The following is a 19,682-nucleotide window of genomic DNA, read 5'->3' on the forward strand; positions in this document are numbered from 1 at the left end:
GAGGGACCACAGGGCGGCGCTAGAGGCCCGCGCGCAGGGGTGTGCGCTCCGCGGGGCGGGGGCGCGCTCTGCAGCCCGCTCCCAGCGGCGCCCCGGGGCCCCGCGACCGCCCCGACCCCGGCCGCTGGGGCCCCGCCGGGCTGGGCTGGCATCGACCGCCGCCCTGGCGAGAGCATCGACTTCCGCGCGGAGAAATGAATAGATCGGCTCTTAGCTCCTCGGACCCCGAGCCGCCGCGGTGGGGCTGGGCACCGTCGGTCCTCGCAGGCCGCGCCCCGGGAAGCCCCGGGATCCCCAGCGCCTCCCACGCCGCGTGCCTCGGCGGCTGCAGGAGCCCGACCGTCTTAGGCCGGGGAGGGGGCGGTAAGGGCGAGCAAAGGGTCCCGGAGCAGGGACCCTCGGGCAGAGAGGGCAGGCGAGGGCCGCCCGGAGCGCCCACCCCTGCCCAGAGGACGAGAGAGAGAGAGAGAGACAGAGAGAGACAGAGAGAGAGAGAGGCGCGCGGAGGACTCTCCGCCGGGCCCGCTGCCCCGACGCGGACAGACAGACAGACAGACAGACCGGCAGCCTGGTTTGGGAAGGCGACCGGACAGAGGCAGGCCCAGGATCTTGGCTGTGGCCGAGGGACTTGGCTGGGACCGAGCCTCGCGCGAAAGCGGGCGTGGCGGCCCCCGGGTGGCTGCGAGGGGCCGGGAGAGGCGAACCGCCTGCGCGTTCGGGACCGGTTCGCGGTCCCGCCGGGGTTCAGCAAGCTCGCCCCGCCGGCGCCTGCCAGGAGCCACCCAGCGGGTGTCAAGGTTCCCGCCGCAGAATGTCCCCCCCAGCCCAGCCCAGCGCAGCCCCGGCCACGGCCCCCCTCCTCCGCCGGCAGCGCGGCCCCACGTGAGCGAGTCCGCAGGGGCGCTAGGGGAGCTCGGTCCCCAGACAACCACCCCCTGTATTTTGGCCTTATTTCCCCCAACAGACCTGTCCCCCCTCAGTTGTCAGGCTAAATATTTTGGCTTGGCGGGAAGGGCGGAGAGAGCCGGAGGTCCCCGCAAGCCAATCCGTTTGGCCCTGGGGCGGGGAGGGCGGGGGCTGGGCGCGGCCCCCGTGCGCCCGGAGGTAGCGCGCGTCTCTGCGGCCACCTGCCGCTCCTCCCGCCCGGGTGCCCCGCGGCCGCGAGGATCCGGGCCGCTCTCCCGGGCGGGTCCCCAGGCTTCGGTTCGACTCTTGCTCCGGGTTGGCAGGCCTCCTGGGCTGCCATTTACTCGCAGCCTGCGAGCCCTTCTCCCTCTGGAGGCCTCTCCGCATCTGCTCGGTTGCGGCCTGCGTCTCCGTCCTCATCTCTCTGTCTCTTGGTTCGGACTGAGTCTCTGTCTGGGGCTGGGCCACGGGCTGCTGTCGGCGGCTGGCTGTGGCTGTCTTTGTGTCCCCGTGGCTCTCATTCCGTCTCCTGCTATCTCTGTGTGGGATTTCCCCCCCCCCCCCCCGTGGGTCCCTACCCTTCCCTCCCCCTTGAAGCCTGCCTCTCTGTGTCCCTTAGGGCTTGCCAGACCCTTTTTCTCCCTGGAGCCGTCTGCAGAAGCCGGGACTGGGCACGAGGCAGGGCTGGGACAATGGCAGTACCCAGGCTGGGCGCATGGGTAGCACACCTGCTCCTGACCCTCCTCTCCTTGGGATCTGGCCTGGACACACTAGAGGGTGAGTCGCCCAACACTGTCTCCCGGACCCCCATCTCCACCCCTCCCACACCCCCTGGCAAGCCCGGAGGCCAGACAACTGAGTGTCCAGCTGGAACACAGGTGTTTACCTCCTGCAACATGAAGACTGTGGTTAGCTCTCAGAAGGACTTCCCACCAGCAGGGGCAGTTAACTCTCCCACATAAGCATTTCCTCTCAGTTCCCTGGGATGCGAGAAGGACCTTGAGAGAGAGATGAAGAGATGCCCTCCATTCCCACTTAGGAAACCCTGATCCCAGTACGCCTGAATGAGAATGGCAGGATGGAGGCAGAGTCTTAGGGCTCATGTCCAAGGCCACTGAACTCGACAGGCACCAGGATGGGATGGGTAGGTCAGAACTGGGCACCATGAACTAATCGAACCCATTGTGCAGACGGGGAACTGAGGCTCAGAGGACTGGGAGGGAAAGCTGACCAGTGCCCAGGGCCTGGTCCCATGGCCCCCACACTCAGGGCCCCCACACTGGGATGGAGGGTGCCTTGCACTAGCCCTTCTGGTCAGAGGCTTCCCGTGTGCAGAGTTTGGGAGGGGAAGACAATCTAGACCAGGGGGCCCACATGGGGGTTGCGGGGAGCCTGGTGGGGGCCGTGGGGGAACAGAAGCTGAGCGGCAGGATTCCAAAGGGGAAGGATTAAGAGCGCGGCCTTCCCCAACCCCACCATCGCCTTCCGGACTGAGACGGTTCAGGGTCTGGCTCTGTGCGCCCAGATGGCAGGTCCGTGACGCCCTCAGACCAAGGGCTCCCAGGAGCAGGTCGGAGACAGGAAAGCTGCAGATGGGTTGGGGTCAGGGGTCCCCCCCAGAACAGCACTCGTTGGGAAGGCATTGCCGGCAAGGAAGAGAGAGCCCCTCCCCTCCCCTCCTCCACTCCGCACCAGGACAGGCTACCACGGATGCCAGCCAGGAGCACGGTTGTCAGGAGGGGGCACGTCCCTGGGAGGGGCCCGGAGGGTGGCGTTTGCTTGTTTGGTCACAGGGGACCCAGATGTCCTGTTCCCAGTGCAGCTCTGTGCAGGGCCGTGGCCTGAGGAGAGGCAGGCAGGGGTTAATCTGTGAAGGTCGAGGATTTGTTTTTCCAAATGACTCCCATCAGGGGAGCCCTAGAGAGGCAGGGGCATGAGGAAAGTGGCATGTGGGCGCCTTGTAGGCCCTGATTGGCCTTTGCCTGGAGGGCTAGAAGTGTTTCTCATTCTGTCTTGGGCGGGGGAGGCGTGTGCGCGCGCCCGTGTGTACCTGCGTGTGCTCAGACACACACACAGGAACTGGGCAGAGCCAAGCACGGAGACCCTTAGGGATGACAGGGAGAAGGTGTGATATAAGCCCCAGGGGGCCGCCTCCTCAGCGGGGGGCTGGGCAGGGGTGGGGGAGTGGGGGTGGGGGTGGGCTGTGGCAGAGTGCCCAGAGCCAGGCAGGGAGCGAGGGAGCAGAGCCAGCCGCAGAGCCAGCCGAGCAGGCTTGAGTAGATAAAGGCCGAGCAGATCAAGAATTCAGACTTGCAAAGTGAGAGCACCCTTTGGGCCCAGGTACCCAGCCCGCTCCGGGAACTGGTCCTTGGTGCCTCGGGGAGGGAGACGAAAGTGGGCCTGGGTCAGAAGAAGGCTGACACACCCCGGTCCCCAGGAGAGGAGCGGACTTGGGAACCAAATGTCCATGGATTCAAACTATGGTCCCGGGTGTCTCTAGCCCTGGACTGAGCGCCGTGCAGGGACACGGTGCTGACCAGCAGCGCCCCACCCCCTCCCTAGAAGGTGACAGAAACATGGATGGCACCTGTGGGTGCCAGGGCCGGTGCTGCCCAGCCTGGGGGGGAAGTGAGTGACTCAGGCCAGGATCGGAGGAGGCGGGCTGGACCTGCGGTTCGTGGGACGAGCGCTGAGTGTGTGGCCAGGCCAAGGAACCCCGCCGGGGCTGGCGTAACTCGTGTGGGCCTGTGTGTGTCAACGCCGCGCCATGTCAGCCTGAGGGATTTTAAGTTTGAACTTCCGGCGACGGGGAGCTGGAACGTCCCTTCCAGCGTAAAGCAGTGCGGGGAGCAGACACGGCGCTCCCTCAGGCCAGGCTGGGAAGGGAGGTAGGAGGCGCTGGTCTCAGCCGTGGAATCCGCTCGTTGGTCAGACATTGCCCGAGCACCAGCTTCTTGCCAGGCACTTTCCCAGGCACCACGGAGACAGCCATGAGTCATTCCGAGATCCCTGCCCTTCTGGAGCTTACCGTAAACAAAATAAGGAAATTGTATATTAGCCAGTGTAAAGATTTAAGGAGAAAAATAAAGGAGGAAGCGGGGGGCAAGGGGTATTTAAAAGGAGGGTTAGAGACGGCCTCCTTGAGGAGGGAACATTTGAGCAGAGACTTGAAGGAGGTGAGGGACCATCTAGAGGGAACAGTGTTCTAGTCAGGGGGAACAGAAGGTGTAAAGGCCTCAGGGCAGAAGCTTGGCTGACCTGTTTGAGGAACAGCAAAAATGTCAGTGTGGCTGAAGAAGAGAGAGCAGGGGATGGGGTCAGAGAGGCCGCAGAGGCCTTGCCAGCGGGGGTAAGGACATGAACTTGAAAGAGGTGGAGGAATGGGAGCCCACCTTTTTTGAGAAGACCCTTTGGCTCTCCAGGGCAGAACAGACCAGGAGGGCACCCGGGCGGCAGTGGGCCCTTCAAGCTGCCGGAAGCCGGGGAGGAGGCCACAGCAGCGCCCTGCTCCCGGGCGACGTCCTGCTCCCGGAGAGGCTCCCCTTCCCCAAATCTTCCCCAGGCAGGATGGGGTGCCGGGCCCGAGCTGCACTGACGGCCGCTGCCGCCTGTGCCCACAGTGTGTCCCAGCCTGGACATCCGCTCGGAGGTGGCCGAGCTGCGCCGTCTGGAGAACTGCAGCGTGGTGGAGGGCCATCTGCAGATCCTGCTCATGTTCACGGCCACCGGCGAGGACTTCCGCGGCCTCAGCTTCCCGCGCCTCACTCAGGTCACGGACTACCTGCTCCTCTTCCGCGTCTATGGCCTGGAGAGCCTGCGGGACCTCTTCCCCAACCTGGCGGTGGTGCGCGGCGCCCGCCTCTTCCTGGGCTACGCACTGGTCGTCTACGAGATGCCGCACCTGCGGGACGTGGGGCTGCCGGCGCTGGGGGCCGTGCTGCGCGGGGCCGTGCGGGTGGAGAAGAACCAGGAGCTGTGCCACCTCTCCACCATCGACTGGGGCCTACTGCAGCCCTCACCTGGCGCCAACCACATCGTGGGCAACAAGCTGCGTGAGGAGTGTGCGGACGTGTGCCCCGGCGTGCTGGGTGCCACCGGCCAGCCCTGCGCCAGGACCACCTTCGGCGGGCACACTGACTACAGGTGCTGGACCTCCAGCCACTGCCAGAGAGGTGAGCCCCAGCCCAGAACACCAGCGGGGGTGGGCGCACAGGGAGGGCAGGGCGGGTGGGGTGGGCGCTGGGCGGCCACAGGATGGGTCAGAAAAATTCAATAACTGAGTTGGCACAAGGTCATCAAGGGACCGTGCAGGACAACAGCCAGGAGTCAGGGAGAGGGGACAGGACATGTGTGAGGTGGGCATGGGGGAGGGAAGCCACATGGGGCAGCGGCTAAGTACAAGGCCAGACGGCCTGGGCTCCGTCCGGTCTTAGCTGTGCAACCTACTGGCTTCGCTCGGGGTGCGTGTCTGAGCCCGTCCCCTCATCTGTAAGGTAAGCGTGGGGTCGTTAGGGGCAATGAGCTATTCTCTCAGCATTAGACCAGTGCCTGGGCCCTGGCGGGGGTTCTAGGTTCCTGATAAAAGGGGTCCTAGCACAGGTGATGCAGGGCAGGCTGGCCGTATTTGGGGGGAGGGGAGCCGGGTGGGCGGGGAAGGAGGAGCTCACTGAGGACAGCACAGTGGGGTCTTCCTCAGCGAGTAAGGGGCCTGGAGAGAAAACAGAAGGAAGGAAGCAGCGCAAAGGGGGAAGTGACAGGAGGAAACAAAGTTACAGGGGAGAAAAGGAAAAGCTTCCAGAAGCTAGGACAAGACCTGGCGTCCCCAGCCCTCACCCAAAGCCTCAGCGTCACAGCAGAAGTGTAACCAGATCCCTTCTGTGTCCGCTGGGCCCCACGTGCCCATGCCCCTGTGTTGGCTGTAAACACCGTGGCTGCTCGTCCCCTCTCATGTACAGTATCAACACGCCCTCGCTGACCCCACCACACCCCCGCTCCCAGACAGCAGGCTGCCACCCGCACACTTCGCACACCTTGGGCCCCCAGCCCCAACCCCCAACGGCGGCCTCTTTGGGTGGCCCCCACCTAGGGCACAGAGCCAGGGAGGGTGGAGGTGTAGACAGGTGAGATGAGGGGGGGTGCCCCCTCCCTGCACACACACTCCCAGGCCCACCGGCCCCAGGCCTCACTGCCCAGGAGAAGGGGCGGGTTCCCCCGGCACCATGCCCAGTGACGAGCTGAGCACCGGGCCCAGACAGGACAGCAGGCTGGGGAGAAGCAGTCCAGGTAGACAAGGTCATTGCTCCGTCCTGAGCTCTGAACCCCCACCAGGTGCTGTGGGCAATGGGAAGCCACAGAGAGGGGCCATGATCCTGGTCCTCAAGAGCCCCATCTGGGGAAAAGCAAGCCAGCAGCCACTGTCATCTGCACTGGAGGAATCTGGATGCCACCCTTCAGTGTTATACCAGGGGAGGGGGTGGCACCGGGACGGGGGTGTCGGGGGGAGGCCTAACTCCGCACTCTGTCCACAGTGTGTCCCTGTCCCCATGGGCTGGCCTGCACAGCTGGGGGGGAGTGCTGCCACTCCGAATGCCTGGGGGGCTGCAGCCGACCAGAGGACCCCCGGGCCTGCCTGGCCTGTCGTCACCTCTACTTCCAGGGCGCCTGTCACCGGGCCTGCCCTCCAGGCACCTACCAGCATGAGTCCTGGCGCTGTGTCACGGCAGAGCGCTGTGCCAGCCTGCGCTCTGTGCCCGGCCGCGCCTCCACCTTCGGCATCCACGAGGGCAGCTGCCTGGCCCAGTGCCCCCCGGGCTTCACCCGCAACAGCAGCAGGTGAGTGTAGGGCATGGGGGCACTCTTGGATCAGTGAGGGGGTCCCCACTGGTCCGGGGCTCACTCCACACCTCCGCTTGCCCCTGCTAGCATATTCTGCCACAAGTGTGAGGGGCTGTGCCCCAAAGAGTGCAAGGTGGGCACCAAGACCATCGACTCCATCCAGGCGGCACAGGACCTGGCGGGCTGCACCCATGTGGAGGGGAGCCTCATCGTCAACCTTCGCCAAGGCTGTCAGTACCTTCCTCGGGGCACACCTCTGCCCCTGGCCATGCCCCTGACAGTGACCCAGCTAAAGCCCTGCTTTCTGTCACCCTTGGTCCCAGTCCTCAGGGCCCCCTCCCTGCTACCCCTGCCATCAGCACCTTCCCCCCCACTCCCCCTGCTAGCCATACACCTCCCCAGCCGGGCTCCAGCCCTGTCTTCCCCGGTTCCAGATAACCTAGAGCCGGAGCTACAGCAAAGCCTGGGGCTCATCGAGACCATCACTGGCTTCCTCAAAATCAAGCACTCCTTTGCCCTCGTGTCCCTGGGCTTTTTCAGGAACCTCAAACTAATCCGAGGGGATGCCATGGTGGATGGGTAAGGGGTCAGAAACAGCCTCTGACCAGCTCCCGCTATCACATGTCCTCCCTAACATTCCCCAAACAGGGGGAGAGAGCATGGGCTCTGGAGTCAGCTCTGTGGCATATGTGTGACACTGGGTAGGTTACTTAACTTCTGTGGTCCTCAATTTTCTCATCTGTAAAATGGGTTTAATATAACACTACTTCTTTCTTTCTTTCTTTCTTTCTATCTTTTTTAAGATTTTTTTTTATTTATCTGACAGACAGAGATCACAAGTAGGCAGAGAGGCAGGCAGAGAGGAGGAAGCAGGCTCCCTGCTGAGCAGAGAGCCAGATGTGGGGCTCGATCCCAGGATCCTGAGATCATGACCCGAGCCAAAGGCAGAGGCTTAACCTACTGAGCCACGCAGGCGCCCCTGACACTACTTCTTTCTTAGGGTTGTTGTGAATATTACTTACATTGTTGTGTGCAAAGCACTTAAAACAGTGCAGGGAACACATATATTCTATATCGTTTATGGTGACATCAGACTCCACATAGGTCACCACTGCTTTCTGACGCTCTCAACAGCAGAGCGAGACCACCTGGGTTTGAAACCCATCCCCGCCACCTACCAGTCAAGACCTACCTATAGCATAGCTAGGATTTTTCAAAACACGGAGAATGTTTTGTTTTATTTTTATTTATTTAGACTTTATTTATTTATTTGTTTGTTTGTTTATTCACGAGAGACAGAGAGAGAAGCAGAGGGAGAGGCAGACTTCCTGCCTGGGATGACGACCTAAGCCAGAGGCAGATGCTTAACTGACTGAGTCACCCAGGCGTCCCTGTTTTATTTTATTTTATTTTGTTTTATTTTACTTATTTACAAGAGAGACAGAGAGAGAGAGAGAATGAGAGAACACGCACCTGTTCGTGGGCCGGGAGTTGGGGGCCAGCAGAGGAAGAGAGAGGCTTCACACCAGAGTAGAGCTCTAGAGGGGTTTTGAAATCACCAGCCTGAGATCATGACCTTGAGATCACCACCTGGAGCCAAAGTCAAGAGGGCATTCAACCCACTGAGACCCCCAGGCGCCCCCAGAGAATTTCTACATTATCATCCAGCTGAGTGGTTTCTCATGTCTCTCCTAAACTGCTGTGGACCCCCAGGGGTACCCACACTCCAGCTGGAGAGACATAGCCCCAGGCTGACGGCCCCTTCTCTCCTGTGTCCCCAGCTCAGCCCCTCCAGGAGGGGCCCATAAGGCGCTCGGGTTCCCCATCCCTTGCCTCCACCTCCCCTGCAGCGCAAGGTCTCTCCCCCACCCCCACCCCCCGCCCAGGAACTACACTCTGTACGTGCTGGACAACCAGAACCTACAACAGCTGGGGTCCTGGGTGGCTGCGGGGCTCACCATTCCCGTGGGCAAGATCTACTTCGCCTTCAACCCTCGCCTCTGCTTGGAGCACATCTACCGCCTGGAGGAGGTGACCGGCACTCGGGGACGGCAAAACAAGGCCGAGATCAACCCCCGCACCAATGGAGACCGCGCCGCCTGTGAGGCCCGACACCGCAACCCCACAGCTAAGGACCCCCAGAAACCCCGACGCGCGCACGCGCACTGAAACACACCAGACACGACCCCGGGGTGGGGGTGGGGGACGTTTGCCCCGGACGACGTGACAGGTTCTCTTGGGGGGCCGCGCCGCGGGTGGCCTCCGCCGGGTCAGGGTGGGGGCTCGGAGCAGGCGACTCGGGCCGAGGCAGACGCGGCTGACAGCAGGTGTTGGCCCCTCGCCCCCCCAGGCCAGACTCGCACCCTGCGCTTCGTGTCCAACGTGACGCAGGCCGACAGCATCTTGCTGCGCTGGGAGCGCTACGAGCCGCTGGAGGCTCGCGACCTGCTCAGCTTCATCGTGTACTACAAGGAGTCGTGAGTGCCGGGGGTGGGGCTAGAGGGGCGGGGCCAGAGTCCCCCCCTCTGTGGGCGGGGTCAGACCTGGTCCCGCCCATCTGTTCCCAAATGCAGCCAGGTGAGGGGTAAGGACAGAGCGCTGGGGTGCAGAGAGGCAAGGAGCCAGGACCCCTAAGTCTCACTCCCTTGTAGGGCCCACGCCTGTCTCTCCCTTCACCTTATTCACCCCTCCGTGCCTCAGTTTCTCCTCAGCAGTGAAATGGAGAGGACAGTCAGGACTTCTGAGAGACCAGGAGAGGCGCCCCGCTGGGAAGGCTCGGATAATTAAACTTCAATTCACCATGTTAATGTTCTGTGCTGACCACAGGCTCCTGCCCCAGCAGCGGTTTGGGGAGCACCCACTAATTTGGCCAGTTTTATGCGGAGCTCTGCCAGCATTTCATTAAAACCTAAGGAAGGGAGGGAGGCGGGACAGCCGAGGACGGGCTGGTTTTGCTTTGGAGAGAGCGGACTGACCGTAGTAGGAGGGACCGTGGTTAGACCACAGGAAGCATCGCTCCAAAAGCATGGCTAGGAATCAAAACAAGAATTCTTAGACGAGAAAAGTGGGTTCGGGATGGCAGGCCGGGAGGGCAGCCTGGGGAGTGTTTCCACGTCTACAGTGGACAGAAGAGGGAGACACCTAGCTCGGGAGCCTTCCTGTGGATTCAGATGGGGGGTCTCCGTTTCCCACTAGCACAGGGCCTGGGAGAGGACGGAGGACCTGGCAAAGGCGCCAGGCCGGCTCAAATGGCCAAGGCTCTCCTGGGCCTCACTGGGAGGTGAAGGTCCCCAGCATGGGGAGCTGGAGGGTTTGCTAAATACAGACTCCTGGGCCCCCTCCCCACAGATTCCGAGTCAGTTAGTCAGAGAGGCAAGGAGCCAGGACCCCTCCTCTCTCGGGGAGAGCCCGAGAATCCACATTTCTAACAAGCTCCCAGGTAATCCTGGTCCATAGACCACACTTCGAAGAACACTAAAGTGGGCTGGACGTGTGCACAGCACCCCCTGCCTGGCTCGTGCGGCTCACAGTCCACACAGCTGTACCCAGCTGCCTCTGGGCTCAGAAGGTAGAGAATCCCAAGTGTCCTTCAGGAAGCTCCCCCAGCATCATGGCCTCACAGCCTGACTGTGGCTTTGCTGGCTCAGACCTGCTGTGGGTCCTGGCCCAGTCCCAGCTCTCAGCACACCCACCCACTGGGTGCTCCCAAGGAGCGGGATGCCTTCACACACACTGGAAGAATGACAGTGACCTTCTTATGGTGGTTCAGAAAGGGCGGGAGTGCTAGAAACTGGGCTGGGGCTGAGCCGCCCCTCAGCTCTAGGGATGGGGTGTTCAGCCCATTCCAGAACGCCACAGAGCACATAGGTCCAGACGCCTGCGGGATCCAGAGCTGGAATCTGCTGGATGTGGAGCTGCCCTTAAGCCGCACCCAGGAACCCGGGGTGACTCTTGCACCCCTCAAGCCTTGGACACAATATGCAGTGTTTGTAAGGGCCATCACACTGACCACCGCTGAGGACAGCCCCCACCAAGGAGCCCAGAGCCCCATCGTCTACCTCCGAACCCTGCCGGCGGGTATGCGGAAGACTTTGAAGAGGGTGGGAGCTGGATACCTGAGCCCTGTTGGGAACTCGGGAACCCAGGCACCAGAAATAGGGAAGCTGGGTCTTTCAACACCAGGCCCCTAGGGACTGGGAAGCCAGATGTTTGAGTCCTGGAGAGAACAGAGGGCATCAGCCTAAGGTCCTAGGGACGCTGTGGGTGGGAGAGGGCTGGGGGAATACTTGAGCCAATTCAAGGGCCTTCCAGGGCTGTGGGAAGGCCAGGATTCTGCGTTCCAGGAAGGGGAGGTTCCTTGGGAGAATGCGAAGGGCTTGGACCCCAGAGAAGGGCCAGTACCAGACAGTACCAGAAAGGGGGATCCGCGGCGCCTCAGCCGCACCTACCTGCGTCCCCAGCGCCCACGGTGCCCCAGGACGTCATCTCCACGTCCAACTCCTCGTCCCACCTGCTGGTGCGCTGGAAGCCGCCGACTCAGCGCAACGGGAACATCACCTACTACCTGGTGCTGTGGCAGCGTCTGGCGGAGGACGGCGACCTCTACCTCAACGACTACTGCCACCGCGGTGCGCAGGGCAGCGGCGCAGGCCGGAGGGTCCGGGCGGCGGCGCCGGGGGGCTGTCCGTCTGACCGCGCCTCTCCCCCGCGCCGCGCCAGGCTTGCGGCTGCCCACCAGCCACAGCGACCCCCGCTTCGACCGCGAAGACGAGGAGCCGGAAGCCGAGACGGAGCCCGGCTGCTGCCCCTGCCAGCACCCCCCTCCCGGGCAGGTCCTGCCGCCGCTGGAGGCGCAGGAGGCCTCCTTCCAGAAGAAGTTCGAAAACTTTCTGCACAACGCCATCACCATCCCCAAGTGCGTCCGGCGCCGGGGGCGGGGGCGGGGGCGGGGCGGGCCTGGTGGGCCTGGCGGGGGCGGGCCGGGGGCGGGGCCTGACGCAGCCCTCCCTGGTCTCCCCAGATCCCCCTGGAAGGTGACGTCCATCCATAAGAACCCTCACAGGTGAGCCGGGCGGGATTGAGGGGTGGCGGTCCCGGGGCGCGGCCGCGGCTCTGACTCGCGCCCTCCCCAGGGACTCGGGGAGGCAGCGCCGGGCCGCCGGGGCCCTCCGGCTTGGGGGAAACACCTCGGATTTCGAGATCCAGGAGGACAAAGTGCCCCGGGAGCGCGCAGTGTTGAGTGGCCTGCGTCACTTCACGGAATATCGCATCGACATCCACGCCTGCAACCACGCGGCGCACACCGTGGGCTGCAGCGCCGCCACCTTCGTCTTCGCGCGCACCATGCCCCACAGTAGGTTCTCCCCCCGCCCCGCCCCCACCCGCGGGACTCTACCCAGGTAGTGCCCCAACGTTCCACGTCCCCACGTCCCCAGTCCCCACAAGCCCTGAGGTTCCTGGACCCTCGAGATTAGCCCCCAGGCGCCTGGACGTGAAGCTGAGGGGCGGGGCTGCTGCTGCCCTCTCCCGCAGGAGAAGCCGATGGCATCCCAGGGAAGGTGGCCTGGGAGGCGGCCAGCAAAAGCAGTGTCCTCCTGCGCTGGCTGGAGCCACCGGACCCCAACGGACTCATCCTCAAATACGAAATCAAGTACCGCCGCTTGGGAGAGGTAGGTACCGGTGGGAACCCCCAAACCCGGACCCAGACGGCATGTCCGCCCTCTTCCCAGCCAGCCGTTCTGCCCTGCCCTCAGGAGGCCACCGTGCTGTGTGTGTCCCGACTGCGGTACGCCAAGTTCGGGGGCGTCCAGCTGGCCCTGCTACCCCCTGGAAACTACTCTGCCAGAGTCCGGGCCACCTCGCTGGCAGGCAATGGCTCCTGGACAGAAAGCATCGCTTTCTACGTCCCCGGGCCAGGTAGGGGTGGCCTTGGTCCCAGACATGCACCCCCACAGCCCCGGCTGGGTCCCCAGCCACGTCTCCTGTGGTAGAAACCACAGGAACGTGGTGGCCACTCCACCGGGTCCCTGTTCTCACTTCCCACGGTGAAAACAGAAGTGTCCTCTACCCTCTGACTAATCCATCTTTGACCCTACCATCTGCTGCCCTCTGACCACCAGAGGAGGAAGACTCCGGGGGGCTGCACGTCCTTCTCACTGTCACCCCCGTGGGGCTCATGCTGCTCATCATTCTTGCTGCCCTTGGTTTCTTCTACGGCAGGAAGAGGTGACGACGCCGGGTCCCACCGGTTCCCATCCCCCTCTCCCAAACCCCCCCCTCCAGCCCTCATGACAGGGTCGGTCCCTGAAAGGTGGTATATGAGACCGGAAGAGAACATTCCTTAGAAGCAATAACATCCCCTGAGGGCAGCATGGGGGAGACCCCCTTTCAGTCTGAGGGACCAAGTTTCCCTGATGTTACCAGTGCAGGTCTTCCCTCCGGGGACTCCCCAGTCTGGGCGCACTGGGAGTGTTCATTTGGTCACCGTGTTCTCAGCCAAGGAAGCAGGGGAAGAGACAGGAGACCCCACCAAGTGCCCTGGGTTGGTTGGTGCCAGATGCCCTGGGGCTGAACACAAGAGGGAAATGGAGGCAGAACTTTGACTGGCCGGCTTTTAAGGGTTAGCGGAGGAGGCAGGAGCCGCCCTCCTCCTGTCCTCCCTGTCCGCAGTCCGTCAGATCCCAGACCCCAGGCCTACGACAAAGACCCGCTTGGAAACTGTCTGGGGCTCCCCAGGGACGGCCTGGCCAGGGACGGGAGGACGGGAGGAAGGGGCTTCGGTCCTCCTTGCAGTACCCTCCTTCTCGTTCTCTGACATTGCTCCTTCCTTCCTGAGGACCCTTCCAGCCTGACCCCCCCCACCCCCCTTGCAGAAGCAGCACCCTGTATGCCTCTGTGAATCCGGAGTACTTCAGCGCCTCTGAGAGTAGGTCCGGGAGTGGCGGGACAGGGGTGTGGGAAGGGGAGGCAGGAGGAGAGGAGAGGCGCGCTCCGGGAGACTTTCTTAGACAAGGCCGCCTTGGGACCCAAGCCTTTCCGAAGAGGAGAGAGGCGGGTGGGGGGCGCGGCAGAGGCCGTGTTCCTGCCCCATGACTCGAACCTCCTCTCAGTGTACGTCCCTGATGAGTGGGAGGTGCCTCGGGAGCAGATCTCCATAATCCGGGAACTGGGTCAGGGCTCCTTTGGGATGGTATACGAGGGGCTGGCACAAGGGCTGGAGGCCGGAGAGGAGTCCACACCGGTGGCCCTGAAGACCGTCAATGAGCTGGCCAGTCCACGAGAACGCATCGAGTTCCTCAAGGAAGCCTCTGTCATGAAGGCATTCAAGTGTCACCATGTGGTAAGCAAGGATCGGGGACACTGCCAGGGTAGGGTCCATAATTACGGTGAAAGTCACATGATAAGAAGGATAGGGTCAAGGATGAGGTCAGGGTACCATCAAGGTCAAGGTTGGGACTGAGGTAAAAGTCATGGTTAGGGTTAGAGTTAGAGTACGGTTAGGTTAGAGTCATGGTGGGGCCATGGCAGAATCACGGCTAGGGCTGTGATCCATCATCGATGGGGGTCAGTATTGAGCGTCTAGATCATTATGAGGGTCATGATTGGGATCAAGGTCAGAATTGGGTGAATCCTGAAGATTGGAATGATAGATACGATCAAAGTCATGGGTTAGGGTCAGTGTCATTGGCAGATTAGAATTAGGATTACGGTCATGGTTGGGTTTAGGGTCAGGGTTGGTGTCGAGGTCAGCTGGTGCTCACTGTAGGGCAACATTTTGGCCAGGTGATAAAGGGTCAGGGTGTTGGGTGGACCAGCAACCAGGCTCTTTGTCCGTCCCAGGTACGTCTCCTGGGCGTGGTGTCCCAGGGCCAGCCAACTCTGGTCATCATGGAGTTAATGACCCGGGGGGACCTCAAGAGCCATCTTCGATCTCTGCGGCCCGAGTCAGAGGTGGAGACCCAGAAGAGCCTGGCCACGGGGCTGGGGAGTTAGAGAAGCCACGGGGCTGGGGAGTTAGAGAAGCCACGGGGCTGGGGAGTTAGAGAAGCCACGGGGCTGGGGAGTTAGAGAAGCCACGGGCACAATTGTGGGGAGATGGTTGGGCAGGAGTCCAACCTCTAGGTTCCTTCTTCATCAGCCCCCTCTCTTGGCCCTAGAACAACCCGGGGCTCCCACGGCCAGCGCTGGGAGATATGATCCAGATGGCTGGGGAGATCGCAGACGGCATGGCCTACCTTGCTGCCAACAAGTTTGTGCACCGAGATCTGGCGGCCCGGAACTGCATGGTGTCCCAGGACTTCACTGTCAAGATTGGGGGTACAGACGGTGCTGGGTGGGCATGGGGCAGCCTGAGGAACACAGGGACTCTCCCTAAGCTGGGCTGGGAGACTCAGGCCCACCCGACAGCCTGTCCCTCACAGCCTCTCCGTCCAAGGCCAGAGGTCCTGGGGCGGGATGATCTCAGATTCTTTGAGCGCTCACATTCCAGAATTCTTGGAAGCTATGGAGGGGAGAAGGCCAGGAGAGGTGCCCCTGGGCCAGGGGCTGGCATTTGCTTCTGCTGCCCCCATCCCTGTCCGCCCTCACTTTCCAGACTTTGGGATGACTCGAGACGTGTACGAAACTGACTATTACCGCAAGGGTGGGAAGGGGCTGCTGCCCGTGCGCTGGATGGCCCCCGAGTCCCTCAAAGATGGAATCTTCACCACGCACTCGGATGTCTGGTGGGGGCTGGCTGGAGCAGAGGGTTTGGGGGATGTGGAGGTGGGGTCCGGGATGAGGCCTGGATGTGCTGAGCAGCGTGCAAGGGCTCAAGCCCTTCTGCATGTCCTCCAGGTCCTTCGGTGTGGTGCTCTGGGAGATCGTGACCTTGGCCGAACAGCCCTACCAGGGCTTATCCAACGAGCAGGTGCTCAAGTTTGTCATGGATGGTGGGGTCCTGGAGGAGCTGGAGAGCTGTCCCCTTCAGCTGTAAGTCACCCCCCACCCCACCCCTTCCTCATCCCTGCTCTGTCTACCCACCCTGCCCCCATGACTCTGGCCCGCCTCTTCTGATGCGCTCTTGTCCGCTGGTCCCCACCTGAGTCTTCCCCACTACAGCCCTGCTTACTCTCCTGGGGTCCTCCCAGACGCAGGCTCCCACGGCCCCTTGCAGCAGCCGGCCTGCTCTCATGCTGTCCCCGCCCCACCAGGCAGGAGCTGATGCGCCGCTGTTGGCAGCAGAGCCCGCGCCTGCGACCCGCCTTCACCCACATCCTGGACAGCATCCGGGGCGAGCTGCGGCCCTCCTTCCGTCTCTTTTCCTTCTACTACAGTCCAGAGTGCCGGGCGGCCCGCGGGGCGCTGCTGCCTGATGTCAAACCTGACTCTCTGCCCACCCCAGAAGAGGCTTCCTCAGGCTGCCACCCCCAAAATGGGGGCCCGGGGCACTGAGGGGCACCGTATTCCCCGGATGACTGGCGGAGAGGAAGGGTCCTGACCTTTGTGGCCATGAAGTGTGCAGACATTCACACCCCATCCCATGGTCAGAAAGGCCAGGGGGTGCCCAGGCTGCACCAGGGGGCGGGAGAGGAAAGATGGGGTGGGGGGCTCAGAGCGGACTCGCCCTTAAGGAGTCCAGAGACTTTCAAGATTTCTTCGGGAGTCTGAGTTCTCCACGAGAAAGTGAACAAGGTCCCAGCCCGAGTGGAGGAGAGGCCCCGGCCCTCAGAGACGGGGCTCACCCACCCGGAAGGTGGGGTCCAGAGAACCCCAGCCTCAGCTTTGGGTCTCCTGTGGACATGTGGCGCCCTCCGCACACTGGAAACCAGCAGAGCAGCCCGCATCAGGCCTCCCTGTCCTTGTCTGGAATGCTGGGGGTGGGGTGTCTCACGGCCCCCCTCTGCCCCAGGTGCTGTGGGGGGAACCCAGAGACCTGGGTGAGCAGAGGTCCCAGCCCAGCCGCCTTCCTCTCCTTCGCTGAACCCAGGAACCCCCCAGATTGGTGCTCCTCCTCCCTCGTCCCCAGGCACATGCCTCGGTGCCGTTTCCCCCCTTCTCTAAGGCCCTTCCCCTCCACCTCCCTCCTACCCTTGGGTGATTGGGGCTTCAAGAGCCTTGCTTCCTCCCTGCCCTCGCTCCTGCGCGGCACCCCTGCCTCTCACGGGAAGGCTGGAGAAAACACAATAAATGCGGGTCTCTTTATGCCCTGGCCCCGGCAGCCCATTACCTCTCTGTCTCTCTGGTGCTAACACGGGCTGAACTTCCTCCCTCCTCCTTGGGGACTTGACCCTGAGGTGGGGATATAGGATAAGCGCGGCTGTCCGCAGCTCCGCCAGGACCTGACCTGCCAGCGTCCCCGTGGCGGTGGCGCAGGACGACCTCGCTGTTATCTGCCGCTCAAGCAGGCCCCCCGCGGCCGAGCCGCCCCCCCCCCCGCCCTCATCTCTGGGGGGCCCCTCGCGGTTCCGGGGGCGGACAGAGCGGGGGAGGGGCCCTGATGCCCGGTGGGCGCTGGACGCCCCCAGCCGCAGCTGGACAGGGAGGCGCGTCCGCTCGGAGCCTGCGTGTCCGCTCCCCGCCGCCCCGCGCGCCGGAACAGAGATGCCCCCGGGCATGCGGCAGGAGCCCAGCGGAGTCTCTTTCCGGGCTCCGATGCCAAGGCCGGCGGGACATTTGCGGGGAGGAGCAGCAGATAAAGGACTGAAGTCTCGGGGAGGAGGCCGGCGGCAGAAGGGCTGGCGGGGCTGGGGTTCTGTACCGGCCTCTCCCGGTCCGGCCTCGGGGCCGCGCTCCCAGGTGGCCACGCGCCGCCGCACACGCGGAGCCTGGGGAGAGTCTGCGGAGACCGTGTCTGCCCGAGCGCTTACAGCTCCTGTGCCCTGCCCTGCCCTGCCGGGGTCACGATGGGCGGCAAGGACCCCCGGTCCCCTGGACCCCTGCCCTGACCCTGCCGGTCACCGGTCGCTGAAGCAACAGTGACCCCCAATGGTTGCTGGTGGAACCACAGCGTAGCGAGCCGGGAGCGCGGGAGGTTCTCTCCCGGGGGGGCTGGTCTCTGACGGCCTCCCGGGGACTAGGAGGGAGGGACGCTGCACACAGGAGCCCCGCGGGGAGACCCACAGCCTCCCACGGAGCACACGGCCCGACAGCAGCCGTGGGCTCAAGCCCTCTCCCCGCCACCCATACCCCTAACCTGCAGCGTCCTGCACACGGCCTGTCCCACGTGCAGGGGGGTCTGGATGGGGACGGACTGAGGAAAGGAAGAAAGGAGAGCTGAGTAGGTGGCGGCTCTTGATGAGCCCGCGGGAGCACGGTCAGGAGCTTGAGAACAAGGCTTCAGCCACCCCTGATGACTGACAGAGTAGGGGTCTCAAAGGGGCTGCATGACAGAGTTCCAAGATCCCTGCTGTGGCTGTGGGATGGGGGGGGGGGTTCTGAGTGGGTGTGGTGAGGAGTGGGGGGAGCACGCTGTTCTAACTCGGGGGTATTTGCCCTTCTCCAAAGCCAGGACACTAGCCCCTGGCCCAGAATCGTGGGCAACAGTATTGTAGGAATCTTGGCCCCCAATATTGGGTATCAGATGTCCCCTCATTCGGTTCCTGGGAAGGCAGGACATCGGAACAGTTGGGCTTCCAGCACTGAGCAGGCCAGGAGCCACTCCCCCCCACCTGCATGGCTCCCACCACAGCAGGGGAGAGAAGGGGGGGCTGGGAAGAAGGAAGTGCTTCTTCACCAGCAGCACAAAGATGGTGACTGAAATCCTAGGAGGAAGGGGGAGATCCCTTAGAGGGCACAAGATAGTCCTTCCTGCCTCTCTCCCAGCAATGACCCCCTGCGGCTGCAGCTCTGAACCACAGAGGCCTTCTCCGCTGTCAGGATGGGGAAGAATGGGGAAGGCTGGGTGCTGGGAGGTGGGGAGGGGAGATGCGCAGACCAGCGGGGGATGGGAGCCCAGAACCTGTTCCCCACGCAGTGGAAGCTTGGACGCTCACCCCCCCCCCCCCGGACATCTTACCTCCCCCTCCACTTGTGAGCACAACAGGGACACTTTCCGCTTGGTCACTTCCAGATATGAAGGGGCAGAGGATGAAGGGACCTCTTGGGTCCCCAGCCTTCGGCGGGGGGGGTCAGGCTGGTCCTGCCGAGCTGCAGGAGGGGCAAGTAGGCAGAGGTGCAGGGAGATGGGGGGTTGGAGGGTCCCCAGAAGACGTGGGAAGAAACCCTGAGACTAGGAAGAAGGACCCTCCAGAAAACTAGACCAGGCCCTTCCGCTCTGGCAGGCGGAGGAAAGAGAGAGACGGGCGGCTGGAGCTCGGGGTACGGCCAGCGGCGCCCCTGACACAGGAGGAAAGAAGGTGGGGCCGTGTGAAAGACCAGACCGGGGGCGCGGGAAGCACGGGGCCCCTTGGAAGCAGCCTTACCTAAGGGAGAGTCCCCGGTGAAGGAAGGTCAGGGGCTGAAATCGCGTCCTGAACGCCGAGCGCTCCATGAGCGGGACAGCCCGGCACCCACAACCCTTGCAGCCCCACCGCGGTGTCCCTTGCAAGCTGCAGCAGAAGCATAGGGAAGGGTGGCCGCGGTGAGGGCAGAGGGAAGAGCCCAGGTGACAAGCGATCCGGGAGCCCCGTCTTGCGTTTCCCTGGGCTAACTCAGACAGATGCCTGGAAGTGTTCGTGCACAGATGGGAGCCGGGGCTGCGGGGGCGGTGGGGGGGGGCTCCGTTTGCTTCCCGCCATCCTCTCCATGTGTTTGTTAAAGGACATTATAGGGGCGCCTGGGGGGCTCGGTGGGTCAAGCCTGTGCCTTCGGCTCAGGTCAGGATCCCAGGGTCCTGAGCAGTGGGCTCTCGGCTCAGCGGGAAGCCTGCTTCCCCCTCTCTCTGCCTGCCTCTCTGCCTGCTTGTAATCTCTGCCTGTCAAATAAATAAAATCTTTTTAAAAATTAAAAAATAAATAAATAAA

At 63.0% G+C, this 19,682-nt stretch overlaps 1 protein-coding gene across 2 annotated transcripts; it reads left to right on the forward strand.

Annotated features, from left to right (window-relative positions):
- The first annotated feature begins 253 nt into the window (after window positions 1-253).
- On the forward strand, window positions 254-16,939 carry INSRR (insulin receptor related receptor). 2 transcript variants are annotated; one of them, XM_082703264.1, is made up of 23 exons: window positions 254-363; window positions 1,526-1,683; window positions 4,527-5,078; window positions 6,435-6,738; window positions 6,829-6,971; window positions 7,176-7,320; window positions 8,628-8,842; window positions 9,092-9,218; window positions 10,580-10,818; window positions 11,202-11,369; window positions 11,461-11,656; window positions 11,762-11,803; window positions 11,874-12,094; window positions 12,274-12,410; window positions 12,495-12,657; window positions 12,861-12,966; window positions 13,614-13,666; window positions 13,851-14,080; window positions 14,581-14,691; window positions 14,898-15,057; window positions 15,335-15,464; window positions 15,577-15,711; window positions 15,933-16,939. In XM_082703264.1, exons 2-23 carry the CDS (start codon window positions 1,599-1,601, stop codon window positions 16,171-16,173), a joined length of 3,903 nt encoding a protein of 1,300 aa, XP_082559390.1. In that variant the 5' UTR covers window positions 254-363; window positions 1,526-1,598; the 3' UTR covers window positions 16,174-16,939. The 2 variants fall into 2 exon arrangements, with proteins under 2 accessions (XP_082559390.1, XP_082559389.1); XM_082703263.1 differs by lacking the exon at window positions 254-363 and adding an exon at window positions 1,082-1,340.
- The last annotated feature ends 2,743 nt before the right edge of the window (window positions 16,940-19,682 follow it).

Source organism: Mustela nivalis (genome assembly GCF_964662115.1).
Source record: "Mustela nivalis genome assembly, chromosome: 16".
NCBI lineage: Eukaryota > Metazoa > Chordata > Mammalia > Carnivora > Mustelidae > Mustela > Mustela nivalis.

Excerpts from the sequence above, each read along its gene's own strand:
- INSRR (XM_082703264.1), top strand. The coding sequence starts at position 1,599 with ATGGCAGTACCCAGGCTGGGCGCATGGGTAGCACACCTGCTCCTGACC. Across the intron at positions 11,804-11,873 it reads ATCCATAAGAACCCTCACAG|GGACTCGGGGAGGCAGCGCC; the intron begins GTGAGCCGGGCG and ends CGCCCTCCCCAG. Across the intron at positions 12,095-12,273 it reads CGCGCGCACCATGCCCCACA|GAGAAGCCGATGGCATCCCA; the intron begins GTAGGTTCTCCC and ends CCTCTCCCGCAG.